Below are 25,916 nucleotides of genomic sequence, written 5' to 3'. Positions count from 1 at the left end.
GGCGCCGAGTATCAACATGCATGAACATGCAATATGGTTCGTCCACTGTAAATCAACGAGGCGTCCTCGACCCGCTGCTCGGCGGATAGGGTCGAGGTTACCTGGACAGCGAATTGGCAAAACACAGAAACGGCAAATGGAAACGCAGCTATGATGCGCGACGTCATCGTTTTCGCGGTCACGTGATTTCTGCCAGGAGTCACGTGATCGCTGGTATGGGTCACGTGAATTCTGCGAGAATTTTTCGTTCTGCCTGCAAAACGTCTTGACGTCGAAAAAATTCTGAAGGAAAAAAAGTCCTGCCGTATTTTTCGTCCTGACAATTTTTTTTTAAACCGTGAAAATATATTATTCTGAAGGGAAAAAAAATACATGGATAGGAATATTTTATCTGGTGTTGTTAAATCTTTGTCCTGAGATAAATTATTGTACAATTTCGCAATTGTAGCGTGATTCTGGCGTAAAAATTCAGTCCTGATGTAAAACAGTTGTCCTGAATAAATTCCGCTTTGGCATGCCTTAGACTGAGGACGGAAGCATAATCATCATTGTTGGAGCAATGCAGAGGTTTATTTTCATCCATCCTGCAGTATCGCAAGATGACTAATGTTGTATTCTTCAGCAAATTGAGGCGAAAAAGACACTCATCATTCTTGGAGCCAAGCAGCGGTTTATTATCATTCACATTGCAGTATTGCAAGATGACTAATGTTGTTTGTTTCAGGCTAAAGACAAATGCACAATCACCATTGTTGGAGCAAGGCAGCGGTTTATTATCATCCATCTTACTGTACCGCAAAATAATAACAGTAATAAATTGTCACTTGTATCGCGCCTTTCCGTGGTCAACACCACGCCCAAAGCGCCTCGCTCCCCTTGTCGAAAAGAAGTTTTTTTATCTGTCTCTTGAACTGTTCAATGCTTGTTTCTGCCCTGAGGGCTGGTGGTAGCTGGAAAAACAACTGCGGTCTCCGGACCTAGATATAGTCAGTCCTTCTACTAATATTGTGTCCTTCAGCCCGACGACAGAACCATAAGTATCATTGTAGGAGGCAGTGGTTTATTATCATCCATCCTGCAGCCGTGTATCGCAAGATGACTAATCTTGCATTCTTCCGCAGATTGAGGACAGGTCAGGCTAAATACAAATGCACTATGTACATCATTGTTGGAGCGAGGCAGCGGTTTATTATCATCCATCCTGCAGTATTGCAAGATGACTAACGTTCTGTATTTCAGCCTGAGGACAGAAGCATCATCGTGGGAGGCAGTATCGCAAGATGCCTGATGTTGTGTCCTTCAGGCTAAAGACAAATGCAGAATCATCATTGTTGGAGGCAGGCATAGATTTTTTATCATCAATCCTGCAGTATTGCAAGATTGCGAATGTTGCGTCCTTCAGCCTTAGGACAGAAGCATAACCATCAACCTGGGAGGCAGAGGTTTATTATTATTATCCATCCTGCAGTATCACAAGATGACTAATGTTGCATTCTTCAGCAGACTGACGATAGGCCAGGCTAAATACAAATGCAGAATCATCATTGTTGGAGGCAGGCAGAGGTTTATTATCATCCATCCTGCAGTATTGCAAGATGACTAACGTTCTGTATTTCAGCCTGAGGACAGAAGCATCATCGTGGGAGGCAGTATCGCAAGATGCCTGATGTTGTGTCCTTCAGGCTAAAGACAAATGCAGAATCATCATTGTTGGAGGCAGGCATAGATTTTTTATCATCAATCCTGCAGTATTGCAAGATTGCGAATGTTGTGTCCTTCAGCCTGAGGACAGAAGCATAACCATGATCCTGAGAGGCAGAGGTTTATTATTATTATCCATCCTGCAGTATCGCAAGATGACTAATGTTGTATTCTTCAGCAGATTGAGGAGAAAACTACTCTCATCTATCTTGGAGCCAAGCAGAGGTTTATCATCATTCACCTTGCTCAAGATGACTAATGTTGTTTGTTTCAGGCTGAAGACACATGTACAATCACTATTGTTTGAGCGAGGCAGGGGTTTATTATCATCCATCTTGCAGTATTGCAAGATTACTAACATTCTGTCTTTCAGCCTGAGGACGGAAGCATAATCATCTTTGTGTGAGGCAAAGGTTTAGTATCATTCATCTTGCAGTAGTAGCGCGAGATGACTAATGTTTTGTCCTTTGGGGTAAAAACAATAGTACAATCATCATTGTTAGAGCCAGGCAGGTATCCCAGCTGGGTGTGACTGTCTTCAGTGTCACATTCAGTTGGCGCGGACTGGTCCGGGGAAGTCTGATGGCGCGCAGAGGAAAGAATACGACGAAATCAGAATTTTGTACGGAAAAAATCATTAGTAAAGCAGAATAGAGTTGTTATTGTTCTGGTCCTGGTTCTGGTGGTTTAATTCGTAGTCCTCCGGAGTGGAGTTTTAGGCGAATGGGGTGAGTTGCGCTAGCGTTTGCGGGCTTTTTGATAGCGGCATTTAGAGCAGTTGGTTTTTAATGTTCTTATCGTTTTCGACTCTAAGATCTCTTGTGGTATTTTTTTCCGGGTTGGTACTGATCTCGGAATGCAGGAATTCTTGAAGGTGTTTGTATTCGCCCGTAGCCTATTTGATTATATTTCACGTTGTCGGTTGCGCGTGTTCTAGTTTATGTCCTCAATAAATCGATTGAGTCTGCTGGCACAGCCACCATCCCCTTGCTGATCTTGAATAGAAGAGTCAGGCGCTGCTCTTACCTCCTAGGTCATTTGTAAGTTCCGACACGCTTTCTGTTCTTTCGTGGCGGTTAGTTACAAACCTTGCCGCCCTTCTTAGGACTATCTCTACTTTTCTGATGTCTTTATCAAGGTATGGATCCCATATTGCAGCACCGTAGTCAAGTAGTGAACGGTCCATGGCAAGGCACGCAGCTTTCTTGGCCTTTCAGGTTCCTTCTGAATCCCAAAACGCTGATTGCCTTCTTCTTTGTTGCATCGATGTGAGAGTCCCGTGTCAAGTCATCCGACAATGCTAGGCCTATTATTTGGCTGTGTTTACTTCATGAAGGACGTGCCCAGCCGATCTTTCTGTGGGACCTTGAACTGTCTAAACAAGGAAAAGACAATTGGTGTAAAGATTTGAAGACAATTTTAGACAAGTGTGGTATGATAGATTGATATAATGATAATACACAGGTAAATAGGGAATTTTCTAAAAGTGATAGGAAGGCATTGCTGTCGAAAATTCAGGATGTGCTATTGACTAGGTATATTGCTGAGTAGCAAAACCCGGTTGCCAAAGTTGCGCACATACAAGTTGCTTAAAAAGGTTTTCAGTGTTGAAGATTATGTGGTTACGCAGCTAAGTAGAGCAAAAAGGTCAATCCTTGCAAGAATGCGGAACGGAACCTTTCCGCTCAATATCGAACTCGGACGATACAGGTGTATACCCCTGCACCATAGAATTTGCCGAAATTGTGATAAGACTAGTGTTGAAGACAATACCATTTCCTTCTGGAATGTGATAAATATGACACAGAGAGGAACCATCTATTTAATTATTTCGTTACGTCATTTGGCGTGGACATAAGGACTATCTCACGACTTCAGTCTGGCCCAGCGGCTAGTCGGGTTGCGGACTACATGCGTCACATTTATGCATTGCGTATTACTGAATACGCCGTTAAAACGCAGTTTATGTCGCTACCATCTTGTACTCAAATATGGATTTAAAATTATTGTATTGTGTCTCATAGGCCTAAGTAGGCTTGCGATTTTCTTTTTCGGTGACACAGAAATAATATATACATATACACAAGAATTTTGCATTTTTTGTACATGTATTCTTTTTAGTAGTTGATCTTGAATTACCCATTTTTAGCTCACTTTTCAGGGGAGCTTATATGAGACCGTGGCGTCCTTCGTCGTCGTCGTCCGTCGTTAACTTTTGACAAAAAAGTGGCACGTTTCTTAACCACTTGATCTAGAAGGTTCATACTAGGTGTGTGGATACCCCTAGGCAAGACCTTCTTTCAAAATGAAGATTAGCGCAATTTGACTGCTTGTCTGCCATATAGGTTGCGCTCTTTGAAAACCTATTTTTGGCTATCTTATGGACGCTGCTAGATAGAATCATGAAATTCTTACCGCAGATGCATCTCATAAGGGTGCTTGAAATGTAAACAGGTTTTTTTTATTTGACCTTCTTTTCAAGGTCACAGAGGTCAAAGTTCGCTATCGGCATCGCCATTAGGTAACAGCGGCACGTTTCGTCACCGCTGGTGTTACTGACTTGTAGTCTTGTACATACTGTACCTACTCAGTTATACCTACAGTCCATTAAATATTCGTAGATCAGCGGACCGCCTTTTTCACCATGTGACTGTGGTAATGCTCACGTGGTACATATAAGCCCCGGCAACATTTTAATATTCATTTATCGGGGTCAGTTCAAATGCAATGGAAATGTGATCTGACAAAAGTCTGTTCAATAGCTGTGTCGGCGGGTTTCATGCCTCACGGATTGGCTTTACAAGGCGATATTCAGGTTGTTTGAAATACAGGGTGTCCCAACATTAAAGTTGCAATGCTCCTATTCATTTATCGGGGTTGGTCAAGTGCATTGGAAAAGTGATATGAATCTAGTTTCTAAGTCTCATATGGGGAGTCCAAGACCTTCTGTGAATGTTTTGATCTTGGCCAATCGCTGGTGCAACCAGTAGGTCTATAGTGACCCACGCCCATGACTTAATGTGTGCAATCATTACAAAATGGCAGGTTTACTTCGAGCGTCTTATTCTGCAAAACAGAAATTAAAGTACATTGATGCATTCCGAATGCAGGACAGATCCGCGAGCAAATTTGCAGCCGATCAGATGTTAAAGAGGACAACTTTTTTATCCTGGTTGACCAATGAGGAGTGGATTCGGGACAACTTTGCATCAAGTAAAACGAAAGGCCAAGAAAGGAAAGTGAAGGATAGTGGAATTGGTACGTTAACCCTTTTAGATACATTAGCATACACCCATGTTGCATGAAGCTGTTAGGACGATATGAAACCATCGTTGAAATTTAACTCGGCCAGTACAGAGCCTCAGCAGACGACATCTTCTGGTAAGTTTTTCTCAAAATTCTGTTTTTTGAGAGAAAAACTTATGAAGAAAACTTGTTCATTTGTTGCTAATGAAGAACATTTCTTCAATTTAAAAAAAATCCCACAAATCGGAAAATGTCATTAAACATTCTGGGTTAGCGTGGTTGGGGTGAATGAGTTAAGAGGAATGTAAAGGTTATCTTAGAACTACTTATGATGTTATTTTAATAATGCTGTATTCCTTTCCAGCGTATTGGCCTGTTATGGAGGAACGTCTCTTGGAATGGTTTCAAAGTGTTCGACGCGTTGGGCTGCCGGTTTCATCAGAAGACATCAGAAATAGAGCTGAGCTAATGTGGGCACAATGGTGGGATGAGTTACCGGATGAGGAAAAGATGGATATCATCCTCAAGAAACCAGAACGTTCGAATTTTACTGCATGTGTGGGATGGACGGAGAGATTTACAAAAAGGTAACTTGAGTTATTTTCCGTGTGATAATCCTATCAATTGATGTTGCGCATGAAAACATCCAATACAATAAGATTGAACATCATCAAAACAACTCTCTATTATAAGCTCAACATCACGCCTACCAAAATACGTTTCATAAAGTTTGTTCCTTATCTTTCTACACTGTAAACCTGGTGCACGCCTAGCGTTTGATTTTACAACTTTAACACAGTGTATGTGCTTCAAAAATAGAAAGACATCCATTTTTACTGTTTAAACAAATCTTGAATAAATAAAACGTATCATAAGTGTTTAGAAACTGTAACAGAAACAACATGTAAATGTGTTTTCTTCAAAAACATCCAGATTTACAGTGTACAAACCGGGACGAGATGAAAACAATCCAGCAGATTTCCTCAGCCGCCACCCAAGCACTCCAGCTGAAGAAGAAAATGTCGCAGAACAATACGTCAACTTCGTTTGCCAACACGCCGTACCAAATGCCATGTCAATCGATGAGATCAGAGAAGCGTCTCGTAGTGACCCAGTCATTGTAAAAAAAAACACACAGCACTACAGACAAACAGCTGGAAGGACAATGACTTGATCCCATACAAACCAATTCGAGCAGAACTGCTTTCTCATGACGACATGATCCTGCGACAAACCCGCTTGCTGATTCCTGAAAAACTCCAGCAGAAAGCAATCGACCTCGCCCACATTGGTCACCAAGGAATCGTCAAGACAAAACGGTTACTACGCTCGAAGATATGGTTTGCAGGTATCGACAAGATGGCTGAGCAGATCATCAAGCAATGCATACCATGTCAGGCAACGACTCGAAATTCTACCCCTCCAGAACCACTCACTATATCTCGCCTTCCTGCAGCTCCGTGGAGTGAAGTGTCTATGGACTTCGCCGGTCCACTGCCATCCAACGATATGTTGTTAACTGTAGTAGACGACTACAGTCGGTTTCCAGAGGTAGAAATCATCAACTCAACACCAGCCAAAACCGTAATTCCAAAATTGGACAATATATTCGCTCGACAAGGAATTCCAGAAACCGCACGATCAAAAAACGGGCCCCCGTTCAACAGCAAGGACTTTGATCAATTCGCTAAACAACTCGGGTTCAAACATCGGAAAGTAACCCCACTGTGGCCACAAGCCAACGGTGAGGCGGAACGCTTCATGGATCCGATGATAAAAGCGATACGAACAGCCGGGATCGAAAAGAAGAACTGGAAGCATGAACTCTGCCGTTTTCTGCGCCAATACAGGGCAACTCCTCACACGACCACAGGTGTCGCCCCAGCCGAAGCTTTGAACAATCGCCGCTTCCGCACTCAACTCCCGCTGATATCCGAACGTGATGCAAAGCCATTCAAAGGGACGCGCTCCCGAGTTCAACAGAACGACAAGCTGAAGAAGCAAACTATGAAAAACTATGCTGATACGAAACGACGCGCCAAAGTCTCTGACATCCGTCAAGGAGACACCGTCTTGGTACGTCAGAACCGTCAAAATAAACTCTCGCCCTATTTTGACCCCAAGCCTTTAACCGTGGATAGCAAGAAAGGCAGTATGATCACCGCACGCCGAGGATCATACATGATTACACGCAACGTCACCCATTTCAAACGGATCGACCCAACTCAACGCGACGATACGACCGCCGATGAGGAAGACGACACCATGGATTCCGCCGATGCAGCTCAGCAACTAGGCCCGTACACACCAAAACCGCGCCGCGGGCCGCGACGGCGAAAAACGACGCGCGTTCATCGCCGCGAAAATAACTTCAATAGATTTTCTATGAATAGGACACACCAAAACCGCGCGGCAAAAATTGACGCGCGGGCGCGGCGCGGTCGCCGCCGCGGCGCCGCGCCAGATAACTTTTGAGTTATTCAGCCCGCAAGCCGCGGCGTTTTTTCTCACTGCGCATGCTCAGTCTGCAGATCAGGTGAAGAGGGTGCAGTGTCATATCTTCATCTACACACGTGGTCCAGTTGTTTCAACAGCAGGAACTCTGGCTTGATCATGCCCAAAGCGAAATCGAAGAGATATGTACCTAGCGAGTCCTCTCCTGAGCGACCCGAGCATGATATACATGAACTTTTGATTATCGAGGTAGAGAAAAATCCGATTTTGTTTGACAAGAGACAGGCAGATTACAAAAGATCAGATTTCAAGGAGGATGTCTGGAAGACAATTGGAAAACGAGTTGGAATTGATGGTGAGAGTTTGCTTTATTTTCCCTTCAAATGTACTTTCAAGGTCGATGCTTATGTGCCTTTTTAAGCCAGGCTACAGTTCTCTAATAGGCGAACCTCAAGATAACAAATGTATGAAATGTTATAAAGAAGACAACCTTGGCAGATGTATAATGTGTCCACTTTACACAAGAAAGTGTTTTCCTCGTTCATAGGTGGCATCACTATTGTATCCAATGTCAAATTCCAGAATTCAGATTCTGCTGCTCGCATATAGTCAAAAGTCAAAACAAGGTAATACATGTGGACTGATATCCTAAATAACGAAATTTCATCAAATTGTTATAATTCTATATCTTAGTCACCTTACACCTGATCAGTACAAAGTACATCTCGCAGAAAAGTGTCCCGAGTTGCGTTCAAGTAAGCTACAATGTACATGTTAAGTGAATATGAATTCGCGGACATTGGTCACCCACAATCTATGATAGACCTACTCTTCAAAAACAGGCCCCGGGCACGCCAAAGTTTTTGTTCGCTACTCCTCACAATGCCCAAAGCAGCATTGATCCTGCCACGAGACGGAACCTTGAGGAGACGAAAAGTACTCTTTGAATCTGTCTCTAACGTCCATTGCATCAGCACCTGAACGACCTCCATTGTCATCCAAGTCCCTCAAAATTCCATCAGTTATGTCGCCGCCCTGCTCAATAGGTGGACAAGCTGGTGCTCCTTGTGGGTGACTGTCGGTTTGCATCATGTTGTGCAGGATACAGCTGGCCCGGACTACCGAATCAACATTGTTTGGGTCAAGTGGTATTTTCCTGTGGTACATCCTCCACCTATTTGCCAAGATGCCGAAAGCATTTTCGACAATTCTACGTGCACGAGACAGGCGGTAGTTGAAAATCCTGTCCTCTTTAGAGAGTCCACGTCCCGGTACTGGACGCATCAGATTAGTACGAAGCGGAAACGCCTCATCTCCAATCATCACAAGAGGCATAGGTTCTGTAGTACCTGGCAGTGCCTTGTCTTCAGGTATATCCAGAGTTCCATTCACGAGTTTCTTGCCGAGTGGACATGCTTTGAAAATACCGCCATCGCTATTCGAACCGTACGCCCCGACGTCAATAGCGCTGAAACAATACTTGTGGTCAACAAGAGCCATCAAAACAACAGAAAATGATTTCTTATAGTTGAAGTACATACTACCGGAGTTTACAGGTGCTGTAATAAGGACATGTTTGCCGTCGAGCGCACCAAGGCAGTTTGGGAATTGCCAACGGTCTCCAAATCCTGCTGCCGTGTCAGACCACTGTTGTCTGTTGGGTCTAGGCATATACAATGGCTGAAGCCTCTTCCAAATGGTATCGCATGTTTCTCTTACTATGGAAGTAACTGTTGATTTCCCGACACGATAGCTGAATGATATTGTTAAGTATGAGTCGCCAGTTGTCAGGAACCTGCAACGAGAAAAGCGGTTAGAATAAGTACTTGTTCAATATCCTTTCAGTTACTGAAGCAAAAACAAAGTGGAAGAATATCCGGGATGCCTTCGTGAAATATCGACAGAAATCTAAGACCAAAAGTGGACAAAGGGCCAAAGAAGTGAAGCCGTATAAATATGCCCATCTACTCGAATTTATAATTCCAACTCTAGGAGAACGCCAGTAAGTAGACTACAAATACCTAGGTTTTATCCCCACAATAACTTTGGCATCAAGTCCAACCTGACGAACCAACTCTGTCTCACCAGCCGTACCGACTCATTAACCTCGGCCACAGACAATGCCTCCGACTCTAACCGTGATCCACCTTTTTTCTTCAGAACAAGCGGTAACCTGAGCGATAGCGAGGCGGAGAGAGAAAGCACTGCTGATGTTGAAGCACAAGAGGGAAATACTCCGCAACCTTTGTCTGAAGATGACAGTGATGACGTCAGTATAATTCAACCTGTGAAACCAGCGCCTTCTTCCAAAGTTGCAGACATACCATCTACTAGTACTAGCTTGATCCCGGCCTCAACTCCAAGACCTCCACCTAAAAAGAGGCGATGCTTTAAGGCGCAAGCTGCAGATGAAGTGGAGGTTGCCATTGTTGACTACCTCAAAGCAAAGAAAGAACCAACCCCTAAAAGAGCAGAAGAAACCGACGACTATGTAACCCTATTTCTCAATTCCATGGCAAACAGCATCAGAAAGCTCCCCGCAAAAGCACAGGCAGAAGTTCGATTTTCCATCCACAAAGTTGTCCATGATGCTGAAATGGAGCATCTTTATTCTCGACCAGCAGAACAACTCAGACCAAGACAGGAGTACTGCTACACACAACCAAGTACTAGCGTCTATAGTCAACCTTATGGGATGGCAGCGGAAAGGCTTCCATACAACCCTATGCCTCGGAGTGAAACACCAGCCTCCCTCTCAAGTAACACATTTGAGTCTGATGCATCATACTCAGGCACTTTCACACAACTAATGTAGAGGAACGACTGTTTGCGTGAAGTACTGTTGACTGTTCATTTAAAAGCACCCAGAAAGCCTATGTTCGCGATTTAATTTTTGTTGTTTCGAATTTACTTTTATCAATATTTCTTGTCTCGATCAGTGTACGACCAGGAGGGTCGGTGACAATAATCCGTGCAACGAAGATGCCCTTGTACCCTTGATATAGGTTGTTTATAGGTTTTATGGAAAGTGTTATTTTGGCCGTATGTTGCACTGTAATTTCATACATCACAGAGAAGTGTGATGTGATGTGATGCGTTCACTCATCATCTTTCAGTTGCAACGACGATTGCAAAAACATTACACTTTGTATGTTTGGTTAAATAAACATTGTTACAAGGAACTGAATGATCAAGTTTTTATCACTTACCTCAAGCAAATGGCCAGCCGTTCCCTAGTGGTGATTGCCTCGCGATAATTAGTATCGGATCTCCTGATGTCAGCCTCTATGAGAGCATGGACATGTTCAAAGTGCCATGGACTCATTTTGAAGTACTCAAAGAATTTGTCTTCATAGGAGAACAGACTTTTCACCAAGTGATGATATTCGCCAAGCTTCTTCCTTTTTTGGAATATATCATGCACCCAAATTGTACGTTGCCCTTTGCGTTTTCTATGCTTTAGATAGGCATAAAATGCCAAAATATCTCGGACGTCCTCTTCTGGCTCCATCATCTTGGCAAATGGACGAATTTCCCGCGTAGAAAAGCGCGCCTCGCGCATCGTTTCGCGCGCTGGTGTAACCCCTGTGTGACCCCTGTCTGCAGGCGGAAACCGCCGCGTTTTCCGCCGCGGTCGACGCGCGGTTTTGGTGTGCACGGGCCTTAAAGATGGGAATAACGCCGCACCGCTCAAACCATGCCTACGTCCGCCGAGCACGCGCCCAGCACGCTCGCATAAGTTACCAGTCCGTTGTGAAATAACATGAAAGTAGCCTATGTCATGAACACTCCAATGGTAAAGATTGGATTCTTGAGGTGATGTACTGGTAACCTCTCCCTCACTTTCATAATGACTTTAGAATTTGATGTTTAGACTAGTGTTTTGCAGTTTAATTGATGTTCATTTACCAATTGGACTATCAGTTTTGTTTGTGTGTTTACTACGGTGGCTCCTAAGTGCCAGAACAAATATTTAGCCACAAAATTAAAAAGAGATGCTAAAAATAAAATAACATAGGTCGAAAAATATTTTCATACAATCGAAATATTTTTATCGAAAAAAAATTACACAAAGTAGCAAAAGTAAACAAAATCCGCACGTAAAATATATCCTAGCCCACTGAAACAAAATTAGGGCACACACAAGTAATCTACGGCAAACAAATACATAAAGTAGAACACGAAACAAAATAAGAGCACGCACGCACGAAATTAACTCACAACGAAACAAAATAAGAGCATGCACGAACGAAATTCTGCACGGAGGTATTCTGTATGGAGCCAATGTGATGATCTCAATAATAAATGTTATGTTCTATTATCCAACGTGAATCTTCATGATCAGAGGACCATCAATCCTACATGTATGTTGCTGCATCAGGCCTACTCGATTTGCGATGAAAGGTTTCAGTTGTCTTACTTAGTCGCTTTATCCACAAGATGACGTTTTGGCTGTCACTCCCAAACATCACCTCCTTTGTACGCCAATCCATGAATCAAATCACATGGAAATTTAGTATCTGAGGTCATTTGACCTAGGGGTACATACTGTACCTTCTCAGTTATACCGACAGTCCATTAAATATTCGTAGATCAGCGGACCGCCTTTTTCACCACGTAACTGTGGTAATGCTACTCACGTGGTACATATAAGCCCCGGCAACATTTTAATATTCATTTATCGGGGTCAGTTCACTGTATTGCAAATGTGGTCTGACTAAAGTACTTCTCAGATAATAGACTTTCTGCTTTGTTAGTGATTGGCAGGGTTATTGTAATATGTTCAATAGCGCGTGTCGGCGGGTTGTTTGCCTCACGGATTGGCTTCAAAAGGCGATATTCAGGCTGTTTGTAATACAGGGTGTTCCAAAATAAACGTTACCGGTATGCCAAGGGTAATAGACAAAGATTGGTGGCAATTTCATTTTCCTTGATTCATTTTGTCAGACATGAAAGACTAAAATTAAAATGTAAAGATTCATTTTTTATTCAACAGTTGATAAATCCTGAACAAACAGGTCCTCAAACAAAAACAACATTCTTACATAACAATTCCAACACATTGACATCTTAAGTCAACAAATCAACTAATTAATGTCAATCTCGTCATCAAATCCAAGCCCATCTTCTTCAAAATCGTCCATCTCCTGATTGTCTAATAGCAAATCATGGTCAGCTGCTGCTCCATCATGCATAAGCCCGGCCACGTCCCACGACCTCACGATGGCCTCAGGCACTATTGCATCCCATGACCTTGAAACAATGTTCAAAACGGTTTCCCATTGAATTTTTGGACAACTTCCATTTGCATCCGTATTGTTTTTTTTTCAACCTTTTCCATTCGTTGCGCGTTCTTGATTTGAAGGCCCGCATAACTGAACAATCCAATGGTTGCACAATCGAGGTACACCCAGGGGGAATGTACTGAGTAACGACATTAACATCAGCGGCTTGAAGTTGGAATTCTTCCTGCAGATGAACACGACAGCGATCCATTATCAATAGCAAATTGTCCTCAACCTCCTCTCTTTCGATTCCATCAACAAAAGGACAGAAAACCTCAGTGAGCCAGAACTCCAGAGCTTCCTGTCTAATCCATCCAGTTGGCGTTCCAATCACCTGAAAATACAGGAAACCTGGTGAACGCCTAGTGTTTTATTTTACAACACAGTGAATGTGCTTCAAAAATTGAAAGACATCAATTTTTACTGTTTTAATACATGTCTAATACACCTAGGTATACCGGGGCATAAAATGATGACTGAGGCAACGTGCAAGACAAACTTAGACGTAAAAAAACGTGTCATAAGTGTTTTGAAACTGTAACAGAAATAACATGTAAATGTGTTTTCTTTAAAAACATCCAGAAGTATTAAGGTAGCAGGAAGGGTTGGGCGTTTGTGGTTTCTGAGTCTGAGGGGGTGGGTGTCTGTTGACTGTGCTTTAAGAGAGACAAGGCATGGCGCCAGTCTCTCTTAAAGCACAGTCAACAGGCATTTGGTCTCAGTATTTGGGTTTTGATTGCCATGACTGTACCCCTGTAAAAGTCAGAGGAGGAGAAGTTTGGAATGACGAAAGCATTGAAGAAGAAGAAATGTTATTATTGAGGAAAGCAAAATTTATTATGAGACTAGAAGGCAGTGTCCTGACTAGATTATTTTGAAAATGGCGGTCTGAACACATTAAAAGGTGGAACATGGCATTTTATCGACTTTGAAGTGTTCCGCAGTTAAAGGGAGACTATAGGCAGCAGCTAGGTAAACCAACATGAGCAGTGAACAATATCAGCAGTGTTATGTTTTCACTGTGGTAGGGTAGCAGAAGTTGCCACAAACGGAGCAGCATTTTGAGGTAATTAGTCACATGGACGGTATGTAAATTGTGTATAATTTGAGCATTATGATTTGGTTGTACAGTACAGACTGTCTCCGGTGAGGCAAGAATGAGACATGATATCTGAAGAAAGGAATGTCTGATGTGGATTAGTAAGAGCCGCGTAGTTTGAGATTCGATCGTTATGAAAGTCTATTCCCTGAACTGTGGTACATGATGGCCATGGTTGGAGTAAGTTAGTTGTCATCGGACACGTCCGAAGTTGGTGGTGTGGTTTGCTGCCTGGTTGATGTGCTTGAGCGCTGAATGACGAGGCTGGGTGCAGGGCGTTTTGGTCTCCTTGTTGTGGAACGTATGTCGGGCAGGTCTGGTGATTTTTGCCGGGATGTCGAAGGCGCCGGATTGTTGGCAAGGTGTGGTTGCGATCGTCATGCTGCTGTTTGCCTTTGGTTGTGGCCGATGTGAAATTGGCAAGGACGTTCGACTGCTATTTCAACTTGGAGGCGTGGATTGGCAATGTGTGGTAGGTGGTACAGTGGGGCGTCCTCGAGGATTGCAGCTGGTCGGACAGACGTGAGGTGGAATGTGGGCGGCTGCACTTTTTCGTCGGTGGCTTTAATACCAGGCTTGTACCAGCCGCAGATTTCCCAGGAGATGTTGTTGGTAGCATAGTGCTGCAGCACATTAGTGATTGCTGCCCTGAATTCTAGCATGGGGATAGGTGTACTGGTTGCCTGCAAGAACAATGGTGATGTTAGACATGGTGTTAATAGTTTCATTTCTGCATTCAGTGGGAGTAGCCATGGAATATGAAGAAATTGAAGTTGTAGGCATGGAATATGAAAAATTATTCAATGGTGAAAGACATTATTCCATGAGGCTTTGCCGTGATCGCAAAGGACGCGACGCGATTGGTTCACATGCTAATGAGGTATGATAATGATAATTACCTCTATAATGCTACTTGGATAGCGACTGTGTCGTTGATTGCAACAGAAGTCTATGTCAATGTGTGCCTGTAATGTCAATGAAAGTATGATGAGGTGATGATGATAGTGCAATTATTAACTAGTATTGGGCAATTCGCCTAACAGCAAATTGCAGACCATATCCCTGGTGAAAGTATTTTGTCATGTTGAGAAATTAGGTTTGCACCAGGATATAACCAGATAAATCAGAGGCAAATAACCCTGAATAACCAGCTGAATTAGGTTGTGACAGTAGGGGCATCATAAATACTAGAATTAGCGATGGTTCTGGGACTGCAACAACACAGCATATGGATGGTCAGAATCCAGCAGACAACAAGCAAATGTAATCTGAATCTCAACATCTTTCGTATCTTTTGATGAGTTTTCTGGTCGAGTGAGGGAAACCAGTTGGCCATCTGATATGGCTGGTGGGGATGAAAGCTCCCAATGTTGGGACGACCAATAATACATTGCGTCTCCACAGTATTTATATTATAATACCTCCCTCCATGCACACATGGTTCTGCTGCCAATTTTTTCTTCAAATGATCTAGGTGTCAATCATGCACTTGTGGGTACTGGCACCACGTAGGTAACTTCTGATCTGATCTTAAGTGGCAGGTTTTTGGTGCTTTGTCCTGGTGCTCATTTTTAAGATGACAAAACACTATCACCAGTGATATGGTCTGCAATTGTCGTTAGGAAAGTCACAACCTGGGGACAAAAAATAAATGTGATTTAGACTTCGCATTCCTTTGAAGTGTAGGTTGCAACATCCCAGGCCATTGATGCATGCATGGTCACAACATAGGGGCAACCGGATTTTTACAACCATTCTTTTGAGGTGTAGATTGTGATGCGAGGGAAGTGTCTTGATCTCTACATAAAATTCCTTCGACATGGTGCAACAAACCAGTCCAGTAGATATATACATGGTCATAGCATACGGCATCGAGACAACCAGTATGCAAGGTTACGGCCAGGCCCAAGGGGTATGACCGATCAGCACTAAGAGTAAAAACGTAAAATGCAATAATATCTTTTTAAACTAACTGCCACAGTAGGTTTATTTATTCAGTCTTTTTGAAGTAAAAGAATTACAGTGAAAAGAACGAAATACGGCTGGAATATTATACTGGTTTGTCTTCGGACGGCAAATTCAGCACTGCACCGATGTCAAGGTTAAGACGGTTATACGACTTTGCCTCATCAGCTCCTCGTGGTCAAGGCTCCTATATCCGTGACTGATGCGGTCGCAGAACAGAACAGATGCTGATCATCCCCGTCACTGCGTCAGGCTGTAAAACAGAGCGAGGAAATATTTTAACTTCACCAGAAGTTTTATCATTCATTATTCAGACCAACAGACACTGACTACCTGCTAATAGTCTATGAATTTCATTGTCATAATTCAGAACAAACACTTATCACCTTTGCTGACAAAATTTTCAGAAGGTGTGTACATTCGTGTGTCCATTTACACTGCACGTGTATACGTGCTTTACTGTACATTTCTACAGGAGTGAGCAGGATGTACAGAAAAACGATCTCCAAAACTGTTGCTTTCAGCACTCGCGACACGTTAAGCGAGGTTTTAGCAATTATTTTCAGTGAAGGTATATCTCATGTGTAGAGTCTGGGTGATTTTGAGACATTCGTAGGTGTTTAAGGCGCACAGTTTGATGAAACTTGCCCGAATTCGTAATTTTTTTGATGAATGTATATCCGCCATTGCGGGGATCTGGAAACTTTCGGATGACAAGTTTGCCTCAAAAGATGGACGTGCTCCCTATAATCACCCAAACTAACAGCGAATATATATTCTTAAGATCCTTTTCATGACCTCTGATGAATTAATTTTGTCTGATGCAGTGTTTCAACACAAATTTGAGGGCGATTACAATCACGAAAAAATCACACTCACCCAGTCTAGAATGCGTAGACGAAATGTCTGTTGGCTCTTCCATGTAGCGGGTATCCTCCCACCTGTTCAGGTCGGGGACAGATCAACGTTGAGCAACTTGCCTAATCGGTAAAAACGCGGGAGGCAGTGCTATTACCGGAACGGTTCAGAACCAGCGATTTTCATCAAAAATCACCCGAAAACTAAAAAAGTAAGCAACGGCTGCAAAAATAAAGTACACGTTGTTCGTTAGCAGGTTATGAAACGTAACCTAACCAAATTTCAGGTTGTTCCGTGCGGCAGTTTCGGAGATACGTGTCGAAAACCACATCCCTCGGGTACTGGCGATCGGCTCAGTAAAAACAATAGACCATATCCACGGAGTTGTGGATATGGTCTAAATATTGGCAAGAGATCATACTACAACATAGGTCTTGGTTTTGACAGATGACTGTGGGACATTCCCATTGGGTCTTGTTAGAGTCAGCGCTGCATGTATTCATTGTACAAGCTTGAATAGTTGTGACGGATTTTGAGGGGTGAGAGACCCCTATCGGCTACTTCGTCTAACTTTATCTTGCCTACCTAGCTGCTAGCAATAGTGCCCCTTTATCAAGACTGAAACCCACTGTGCGGGGCTAAGAAATTACCTTTATAATCCTAGTTGGATAACCACTGTGTAGATGATTTGAAGAGTGCTCTGTGGATGTGTGCCTGTAATGTCAATGAAAGTATCATGAGGTGATGACGAGGTGTATTCCTGTTTCGCCTATTCCTGTTCCGCCTATTCCTGTTTCGCCTATTCCTGTTTCGCCTAATTCCTGTTTCGCCTATTCAAATGTATGGCTAACCTCCCCACAGACGTAGGAATATGAACCGTCCCTTACTGACCGACCAAACCCGAGGAGAGCCACATATGTACGCATTGAAACAATACGTCAATGGAGAGAGGGACATAATGAGTTACGTTGATGCCATCAGTTACCTTGTCTGACATAATATCATGATATGTATTTTCCACCTTGTTTGACTTTATATGTGCTGTACCTACATGTATATTATGACATGGGTTTTACAGCTGATTTTGATCAAATAATTATGAGAATGTACAATATTATGTATTTTTATCAAAAACTCATGAATTCAGTTTTCATAAAATAAACGACTGCTTTACTCTACTTAATCTATTAGTTTTTACTGTGTGTCAGTATGGTCCTATGGTCATATGGTCAAATAAGTCCCGGACTGTCCCCGCTTTCAAGGTGACTCTTTCAAAACGGTCATGGCATAACAAAGTTGATGGCATTTGATTAGTCAAATTGTCATCACATCGTTAACATCATCCAATTGTCACCTCACATTTTCCCCATAAAATGGACATGCATCCCTAAGGTTCCCCGTGGGAGAGTCGATTTATTGCAGGGGTACTGGAAAGTAAGCGAAACAGGAATAGGCGAAACAGGAATAGGCGAAACAGGAATTTTGTAGGCGAAACAGGAATAGGCGAAACAGGAATAGGCGAAACAGGCATAAACCGATGACGATAGTGGAATGACGAAATATTGGAAAGAGATCTATTCCTAGAAGAACGTATGTCCTGTTTTGACTAGGTGGCGCATTTTAGAATCAGCAGTGAGCACTGCGTGTAACATGGTGGAGGCAGCGGAGATAATAACTGTGTCGAAAGTATTGTCATAGGGCCTTCCCTAGGCCCATGGGGTTAAATTTACAATCCACGATTGAAAAGACGTAGTTTGATCGCATTCAACTATAAATCCATTGAACAGTTGTGTTCCTTTAGTCAACCGATGACCTTTTGTTGGGCCATGATCGGGGATTGTAAAGTGTAAATGTATTATGGACTGGGAGACGGGGGAAACACAAGTGAAATAGACCAAAACAAGTGATTTTGGGGCTTTGGTTTAGACACATGCGCCATGCGGGATTATACGGTTCATGTGAACTTGTTGACATCTACATGATCTAGTGCTGTTATTGGTCATGGTACATGGTAGGCCGGTATCAGGCTGTTTCGCTACATTGCCAGTTCGCTACAAGTCGTTTCGCTACATGTGGCGGTCGTTTCGCTACATGGTAGGTCGTTTCGCTACATGGGTGGAGTCGTTTCGCTACATGATGGGTATGGTCGTTTCGCTACATGGAGGACGTTTCGCTACATGGGTGGAGTCGTTTCGCTACATGGATGTAGTCATTATTTTTACTCTATTTTACCCTACTATAATTCCTGCCTAATCATCATGCCTATATGTTTCAGGAAAAGCTCGGAGTAAAATGAACTGCCGATGAATAATGATGTTGTTCTTGTTTACCATGTTTACTAGTACATAGCCATAGGGTATGCACTGGCCAGTGCACTTTCTGCACGTCGTCATGGTCATGTCTGTGATACCTTGCATATTTTGTTTTTTGAATGCGCATGCTTTTTGGGCAAAATCACTTGTACCAACACTAATGAATAATGTCTTCTTATCCCTATGACTCCATACACAGTGAGGGCATTGTCTCATTCCCATCAAATGGTAACTTATTGTACCGTATATAGGGTGGAAGTTGGGGAGCAGATACCTACCGTTGCACGCCTGTCATAATCGGCAGTGATGAGCTTTGCGCGATATGGAACATTCTTCAGAAACTCAAGCGAGGGAAGTCTGCTCACTAGCATATCTCGCGCACTGCTCCTTCTTGTCAAAAATCGTAGTGAAATGGTAATGGAAAACGTCTGGCTTTGCGCCAGACGTTGAGACTAATAAGTGAAGAACTAATAGGTAAAGAACTTCTACTTGCGCGAGACTTCTCTGATAAAATTTTCATTGCAGAGACTACGGTGACGTACACATATATTTTTTACAATCAAAAATGCCCTCAAAAGACGACATGGAATGATTATTTTATTGATATTTCCTACTATATACCTTCCAATTATCACTTTATACAAATAGATCGGCGTTAGGTCGCATGCTTTTCTTTCCTGGTGACACTATAGAGCAAAACAAGCCTATCGGCGTCTGATTCACAATGTGGTTTGTGAGGAGTGTCATAGTCGTCAACAGTGTAGCTTACGTATTTCGAAGACCAGTGGAATTGGCGGCGTCAAATTATTAGTGAAATTTATAATTTACAAATTACAAATTACAAATCGTTTATTGAAACCGTGTAAAAAGTTACATTTTACATAAGATGAAAGTACAATGACCATAAGTGCAGTGTGGACACATTCGGTAAGAAGAAAGAGTGGGAGAAGATTGGTGATCATAAATAGGTATGTAGTATTCAGCAGTGTTGACCTACAAGGTTCTAATATATATAGTAATCAGCTATACAGTCTTTCTTATCTGGTAAGCAAAAGGAAGTAAAATTGTCGTGGGGGGCTGGCGATTGTATTGGCTATGGCAGTTTACGGCACACGATTTGATGGAGAGAGTTTCATGCATTCATGTAAGTGTAGGACTGCAGCGTTATGCCAGCTATGAAAAGTTCGAAATGTGGCAACTATTTGAAACAATCGGCATCTATCACAGGTAGTCTAATGATGTTTGTGAATTTATGATCATAACAATTTATTGCAATCAATGACTAAAATCCTTGTGGATGATGTTTAGGATGACCCATTTTCAACTAGCAGAGAATGAAGCAGCCAGCAAAAGAATGAATACCCTAATGGCTGCAGATGACTGGAGACCAGGACCATTTATTCAGCCATAAGGTTGTTTCCTGTCAAGAATTGACAAGTTGTCAAGAATTGACAAGTTGAGAATGTGTCAACCATTCAAAACACCAAGACGAAATTTACTAGCAAACTCTACCATGAGGCTTGGCCAACCTATTCCAAAGATATGAATGAACAGCCTGAGGACAACGTCACAACCTGGGTTTGAGACCAAATGCAGGGACACTTATCTTCCATATTCACCAACATGCCTGACAGTTGGTGCCATCTAGCGCAAAGCATGATGAACTAAATAACTGGTGTGACATTGTTGTGGATTTGGTTGTGCGCTGCTGGAGGAGTGGACAATGTCACAACCAGGGTTCCTACATTATATACAGTGGAACCTCCGTTAGTAGACACCTCTCTATTAAAGACAACCTTTCAAATAAGGACACTAGTTTTGGTCCCAAATTGGTTGTTTCCATTAAATTTTGACTTCTCTAATCAGTCTTTGGGTGTTCCGAATGCTTGACACATTTCGAACATGTTTTGGTTGGAAACAACCCTACAGTCTTACACTTATGGCTGAATGAATGACAGTGCATTTTCGTGTAAGCTCTGTGACGAAATGCTGCGACACTATTCGTCACCAACATGCTTGATGGGTGGTGCCATCTGCACAAAGGACGATGAATTAAATAACTGATGTGACATTGTCGCTGCATTTGCAGGTGTCCACATCGAGGAGTAGATGATGTCACTACATGTACCAGGGTTTGTACTTTCATATACAGTGGACCTACTTTTTGTGGACACCTTTCTATTGAGGACAACCTCTTTAATAAGGACAGTAGTTTTTGGTTCCAAATTGGTTGTTTCCATTCAACTCGACTTCTCAGTTTTATAGGACACCTCTCTGTTAAAACAGCACTTGTCAGTCCCTGGGGCATTTCTGGAAATGTCATGCTATAGAGCAATTGGTTCAGCTAAGTGACAAGAACAGTACTATAAGACGGTTTTAAAAAGTTGAAAATTATTTATTTAAATGACATATGAATGGTTCAGCAGTAATTGGCAGTGTGCATTATGTAATGAAATATGATTTACATAATATAACATTTTTGTGACAAATAGTACAGATGATGGATAAATCGATACAGTGGATAGCTGTTAGAATATGCAATACATGCAATAGCATTTGTTTTTATTGAGATTTTGCGAGAACCAAGTGGTATTTTGACAAGATAATAGAAAGCCAATAACACTACAAGAACATGACTTCAATACATTGCCATTGTAGTACTTGGTATACTAAAAATATTCAAAGATGGGTATCTTGAGTTAAAGTACAAGATGTATGAATGAAGGAGGCACTCGGGTAAGAAATGGTGTCGCTAATGAAAGATTAGAATTAAGACATATCTCTGTATTTCATGTGGTGTACTGACAAATGGTGCAGTTTGTTAGCAATTTTGTACATAGTTGGTGTGTCATGTTTATTCATACATCTTGCTATATAAAAGCGAGTGAGAGAGGCATTGTGACATTAGAGTGTTGTATATCTATAGAATATGTGACCCGTCACAGCAAAACCAGGTACATGTCGCACAGAAGATGAGCTTAAATGACACCAGGAGATAATGGAAGAAATTGATGTGCTCATATTTTACAAAAGGCAGACAATAGATAAATGAACAAACAGTCCGTCTCAACCTGCCAAGCTCAGAGCGACATGCGCCTGGTTTTGCTGTGACGGGTCACATATACAAAGTTTACATAAAACAAGATTTGTATGTTTATTTAGGAGGAGTACAAAAGTTGTATATAAAATGCCGACTTCATAATGATTTATAGGACACAAAATTTGACATGACAGCATTTTATAAAATATGAATAATCTATAATGAGAATAGTTTTGTAGCACCAATGATTTGAAAATACTGAATTTATTTATTGCATGAATAGAACACAAAAAACAGGATGATTACATGATTGTCACATGCGTGAAATATATTGTCATGGATGGGCATTGGGAACAAAAAGAATTGCTGTTATCAGCTGCATTGGTAGCGATTGCTTTAGCTGATTTTCAGAAACTGACAGGAATGAGAATGTTGATATAGTGTTGAAAAAATATTTTTATAACATACATTGCATTCAAATAACACTAAGAAGTAGACGAGTACTAATTTCGCACACTTGAAAATATATGGACATTGACTGTCACTGGTAGTGGTAGCAGAGTAATTACATGCCATCAGCAGCACTAATTCAGACAGTTTTCGCTGTGCTTCAGTAACTGACTGGAATGACTAAGTTTGATTATGCTGAAATGATACATAATAACGTACATTGCATAAACAAAATGATTACAAGATTTGTACTGTCTTGAAATATATGGACAGGGACAGTCACTGGAAGTTTGACATGCCATCAGTTGCACTGCTCCCGACAGTTTTCACTGTGCTTCAGTAACTGACTGGAATGACTAAGTTTGATTGTTCTGTATTTGCCTCCATTTGGATTTTGTGAACAAAAGTTACTAACCTTGTGTAATTGAAGTGTCGAATTCGCCTTGGTCGAAATGATAATACAGTAAATAAATCTATTGAATGTTGCTGAAAAGAAAACATTTACTACGTTAGAAGCCATGTACATGATAACACCACCACCACCATTATCAATATCATCACAAGTCAACTGGGGAGTATGTGTGATATTTGTTCAAAACTTGCGTATATGGTATTTGCAGGTCTATTGTATTGTAACATATTTTTCACTTTCAAAATTAACTTTTTTACTAGAAATTATGAATTAATACTAACCGTAAGAAGCGTATGAAATTACAGAAGGCCTTCGTCGAAAAATGTAATGTACTTGTACTCATTCGTGTCATTAAACCTGAAAGCAGCACAGCATAACAGTGAAATTACCGTGACATCAATGGATGTCAAACTAACGTAGTGACGTAAATTTGAATTCGAAGTGCACAATTTCACAATTAAGGTTTTGAACACATTGAGAACTGAAAAACTTCATACAAATGCTTTCACACCAATGATATGATTGTGGCGCCCTGATGAGGTATCGCCCTCTGCTAAGCAGCTTTGGTCGTAACTAGGGTAAATGTTTTTTTCAAGTGATATGAGCGATGCAATATCTTAGTTACCACCAGCGCCACGTAGCAATCAATGAAGGTGTGCTGGTACCCCATTAACGTCATGCTTCAAATTTGAAGAAATTAATATTACCTTCATCAAGTACGTAATATTACACCAGGCCTTTGTCGAAAATGTAGATCTCGAAGTCTAACTGTAATGAAAGAAAACATCAATGTGACAATATGGTCTACTATGTATGAGGGGGAGAACGGGTATTTTCGGGACACTGAGATGGGCCGAAAATAACTGTCGGGATTCGGGATAGACACCCTTATTTTAGCGGGATTCGAGACAAGCCGTGTTTTGCGTCACGATTCGGCTAAAATTGCGTATTGGGAAACGGGATAAGCCTTTTTTTCCTAACGGGACGTCGAGACAGTTACCCCCCCCCTTCCCCGTTCCCACCCCCATGACATGTAGCATTGATTGTAGAATGTAGGCCTATTGTTACTCACAATCTATTTTTTTGTAATTGATACTGGTAGTATCAATGTGAAATATGCCACACGTTGGGAGCATGCAAGGCCTAGTACAATACACCATCATCACAATCAAATATTTCAATAATACACTGTCAACGAGAGTGAATGATCAACCATTAATCACGTGCATTGTAGTGTAGGCCTACATCCCCCATGACGGCTTGCGCCCCGCTGACACGACGAGCACATGGCTGAGCCAATCCATCGCCTATACACTACTTTACAAAAATCGACACCTTCTGAAACTTTCACTATTATTCTCGGAAATGTACTTTATCGTTACATCAATAAATGCACATTCGAATTTCAAAACTACCACTTATTTTTGCCGTGAAACTGACCTGAGTTATCGAAACACCGTCACTACGAAAAGAGGAAGAAGCAGATCCGCATTTATCGAAATATTGCTAAATATAATTGTCAAAATGTCGACCAAATTACCAATTAAATCACAATAAACTTATCAAATGTTCACTCATGCCTTTGGGTGAAAAAATACTGATTTTTCAATCATTCTCAATTTTACAAATCACCAATCACAAAAAGAAATAATGATGCAATTACCCAAAATAGATGAGATTTGACCACTGGTATAATTCCGCCATCTTGGATATCGGCATCGTCACCACCACTTCAAATTCTAAAGTCTTATTCAGGCCTAATATGTGTCACCTGCTGTGGTAAAATGGCTTGTTTTATCAATAAATAACAAAATATGATCTTTGTAAATACTGTAGTTTCATGAAAATAACACCACTTCGGGATATTCAAGGCCCGGCCTCTTCTCTCGAGTCTATTCACCAGAGGTAACCAATGAGTGACTTCGCTGGCCCTTGTGATGGCTCAGCCGAGCTGTCACGGTTACGCTAAACCACTTATTACCGCAGCCCTATTGATTCGAAGTGTTGTGGGCCTACTGGTCGATGAGTGCGCATGTGGAATGACGTAAATGGTAAGGCCACTCGCCGACCGTTTATACAGGTTGTCTCATAAAACTGAAGCACCTTTTAGATTGACCCAAACCCCCCAAAACAAAAAAAGTCCTTATTGAAACTCTGAAGAAAAATCTACAAATGCTTTATTAGTAAAGCAAAGTGATATTCAGGCAATGATAGTAGTCACGAAATTCCGAAGAAAAACGAGGAGCTCATCCTCTGTTTTTCTCCAACCCTCTTTTTTTATTTAGACTCCCTAGGCCTACGTGGGAGAAAACAGAATCGAAGTTTCTAGGATTTGTGGTTTTCTTGAGGAATTCTAGGGCCTCTTAGGCCTATAAATGAAGCCCCACTGAGGGTACCCACATTGCAGACAACCTGTGCGACAATGGATGCTGTAGAGCTGCTGAGAAAACGACGCCGGCGCTACACCGTGACAGAAAAACTTGCCTACCTGAGAGACCAGAAGGAGGCACTGGTGAACGGTACGGTGCGCAGTATGAGAGAGTTCGCCGCCTACTATAACATCCCCTGTGAGACGTTTAGAAGGTGGAATCTCGAGGACCTCGAGCAGAAGCAAGAAGAAGGGCATGGCCGGAAGAAGACGGTGATGGAGCCCCGTGATCCGTTATGGCCACAGGTTGAGGACCAGCTTTACCAATGGCTGCAGCAGATGAGAGAGCATCGCCTCGCAGTCTCCGTTCTCGACATTCAAGATAAGGCATTGGCAGTGTGGCAAAGCTAGTGGAATGAGTTAGCCCAAGATGTCAGAGAAGGGATTCAGCATTGTCGCCCTCAGCTATGGGATTTCAACGCATCCATAGGCTGGGTGGAGTGCTTGATGAAGAGACGCCACGTGTCCCTACGGAAGGTGACCAAGAATACAACGACCGTCCCCGCTGATGCTGCTGCAAGGATCCAGACCTTCCGAGATGCGGTTACTGGGAGCATCGATCGTCTTGATATACAGATGCGGTTCTTCTTTAACATGGACCAAACCTTTGTCCTGTTTGATATGAGAACCATGTACACGGCCAACACCACGGGGGAGAAGGCCATA

The 25,916-nt window shown here is 42.1% G+C and overlaps 1 protein-coding gene and 1 long non-coding RNA gene across 3 annotated transcripts; both read right to left on the bottom strand.

The window, feature by feature from the left end:
• Positions 1-13,575: 13,575 nt before the first annotated feature.
• On the bottom strand, positions 13,576-19,216 carry LOC135490674 (uncharacterized). The gene is made up of 4 exons (XM_064776007.1): positions 19,199-19,216; positions 17,259-17,322; positions 14,685-14,750; positions 13,576-14,468 (listed from the first exon to the last, which is right to left on the bottom strand). Exons 1-4 carry the CDS (start codon positions 19,213-19,215, stop codon positions 14,163-14,165), a joined length of 453 nt encoding a protein of 150 aa, XP_064632077.1. The 5' UTR covers position 19,216; the 3' UTR covers positions 13,576-14,162.
• A 3,437-nt stretch (positions 19,217-22,653) lies between these two features.
• Positions 22,654-24,578, bottom strand: LOC135491541 (uncharacterized). 2 transcript variants are annotated; one of them, XR_010447845.1, is made up of 4 exons: positions 24,486-24,578; positions 23,530-23,590; positions 23,104-23,179; positions 22,654-22,896 (listed from the first exon to the last, which is right to left on the bottom strand). It is a non-coding gene; the product is annotated as an uncharacterized LOC135491541 (long non-coding RNA). The 2 variants fall into 2 exon arrangements; XR_010447844.1 differs by lacking the exon at positions 24,486-24,578 and adding an exon at positions 24,263-24,411.
• Between the last annotated feature and the right edge of the window lie 1,338 nt (positions 24,579-25,916).

The sequence above is a fragment of the Lineus longissimus genome, chromosome 7, assembly GCF_910592395.1.
Source record: "Lineus longissimus chromosome 7, tnLinLong1.2, whole genome shotgun sequence".
Classification (NCBI taxonomy): Eukaryota; Metazoa; Nemertea; class Pilidiophora; order Heteronemertea; family Lineidae; genus Lineus; species Lineus longissimus.
Note: the sequence above shows the minus strand (reverse complement) of the source record. Positions and strands in the feature narration are given on the sequence as shown.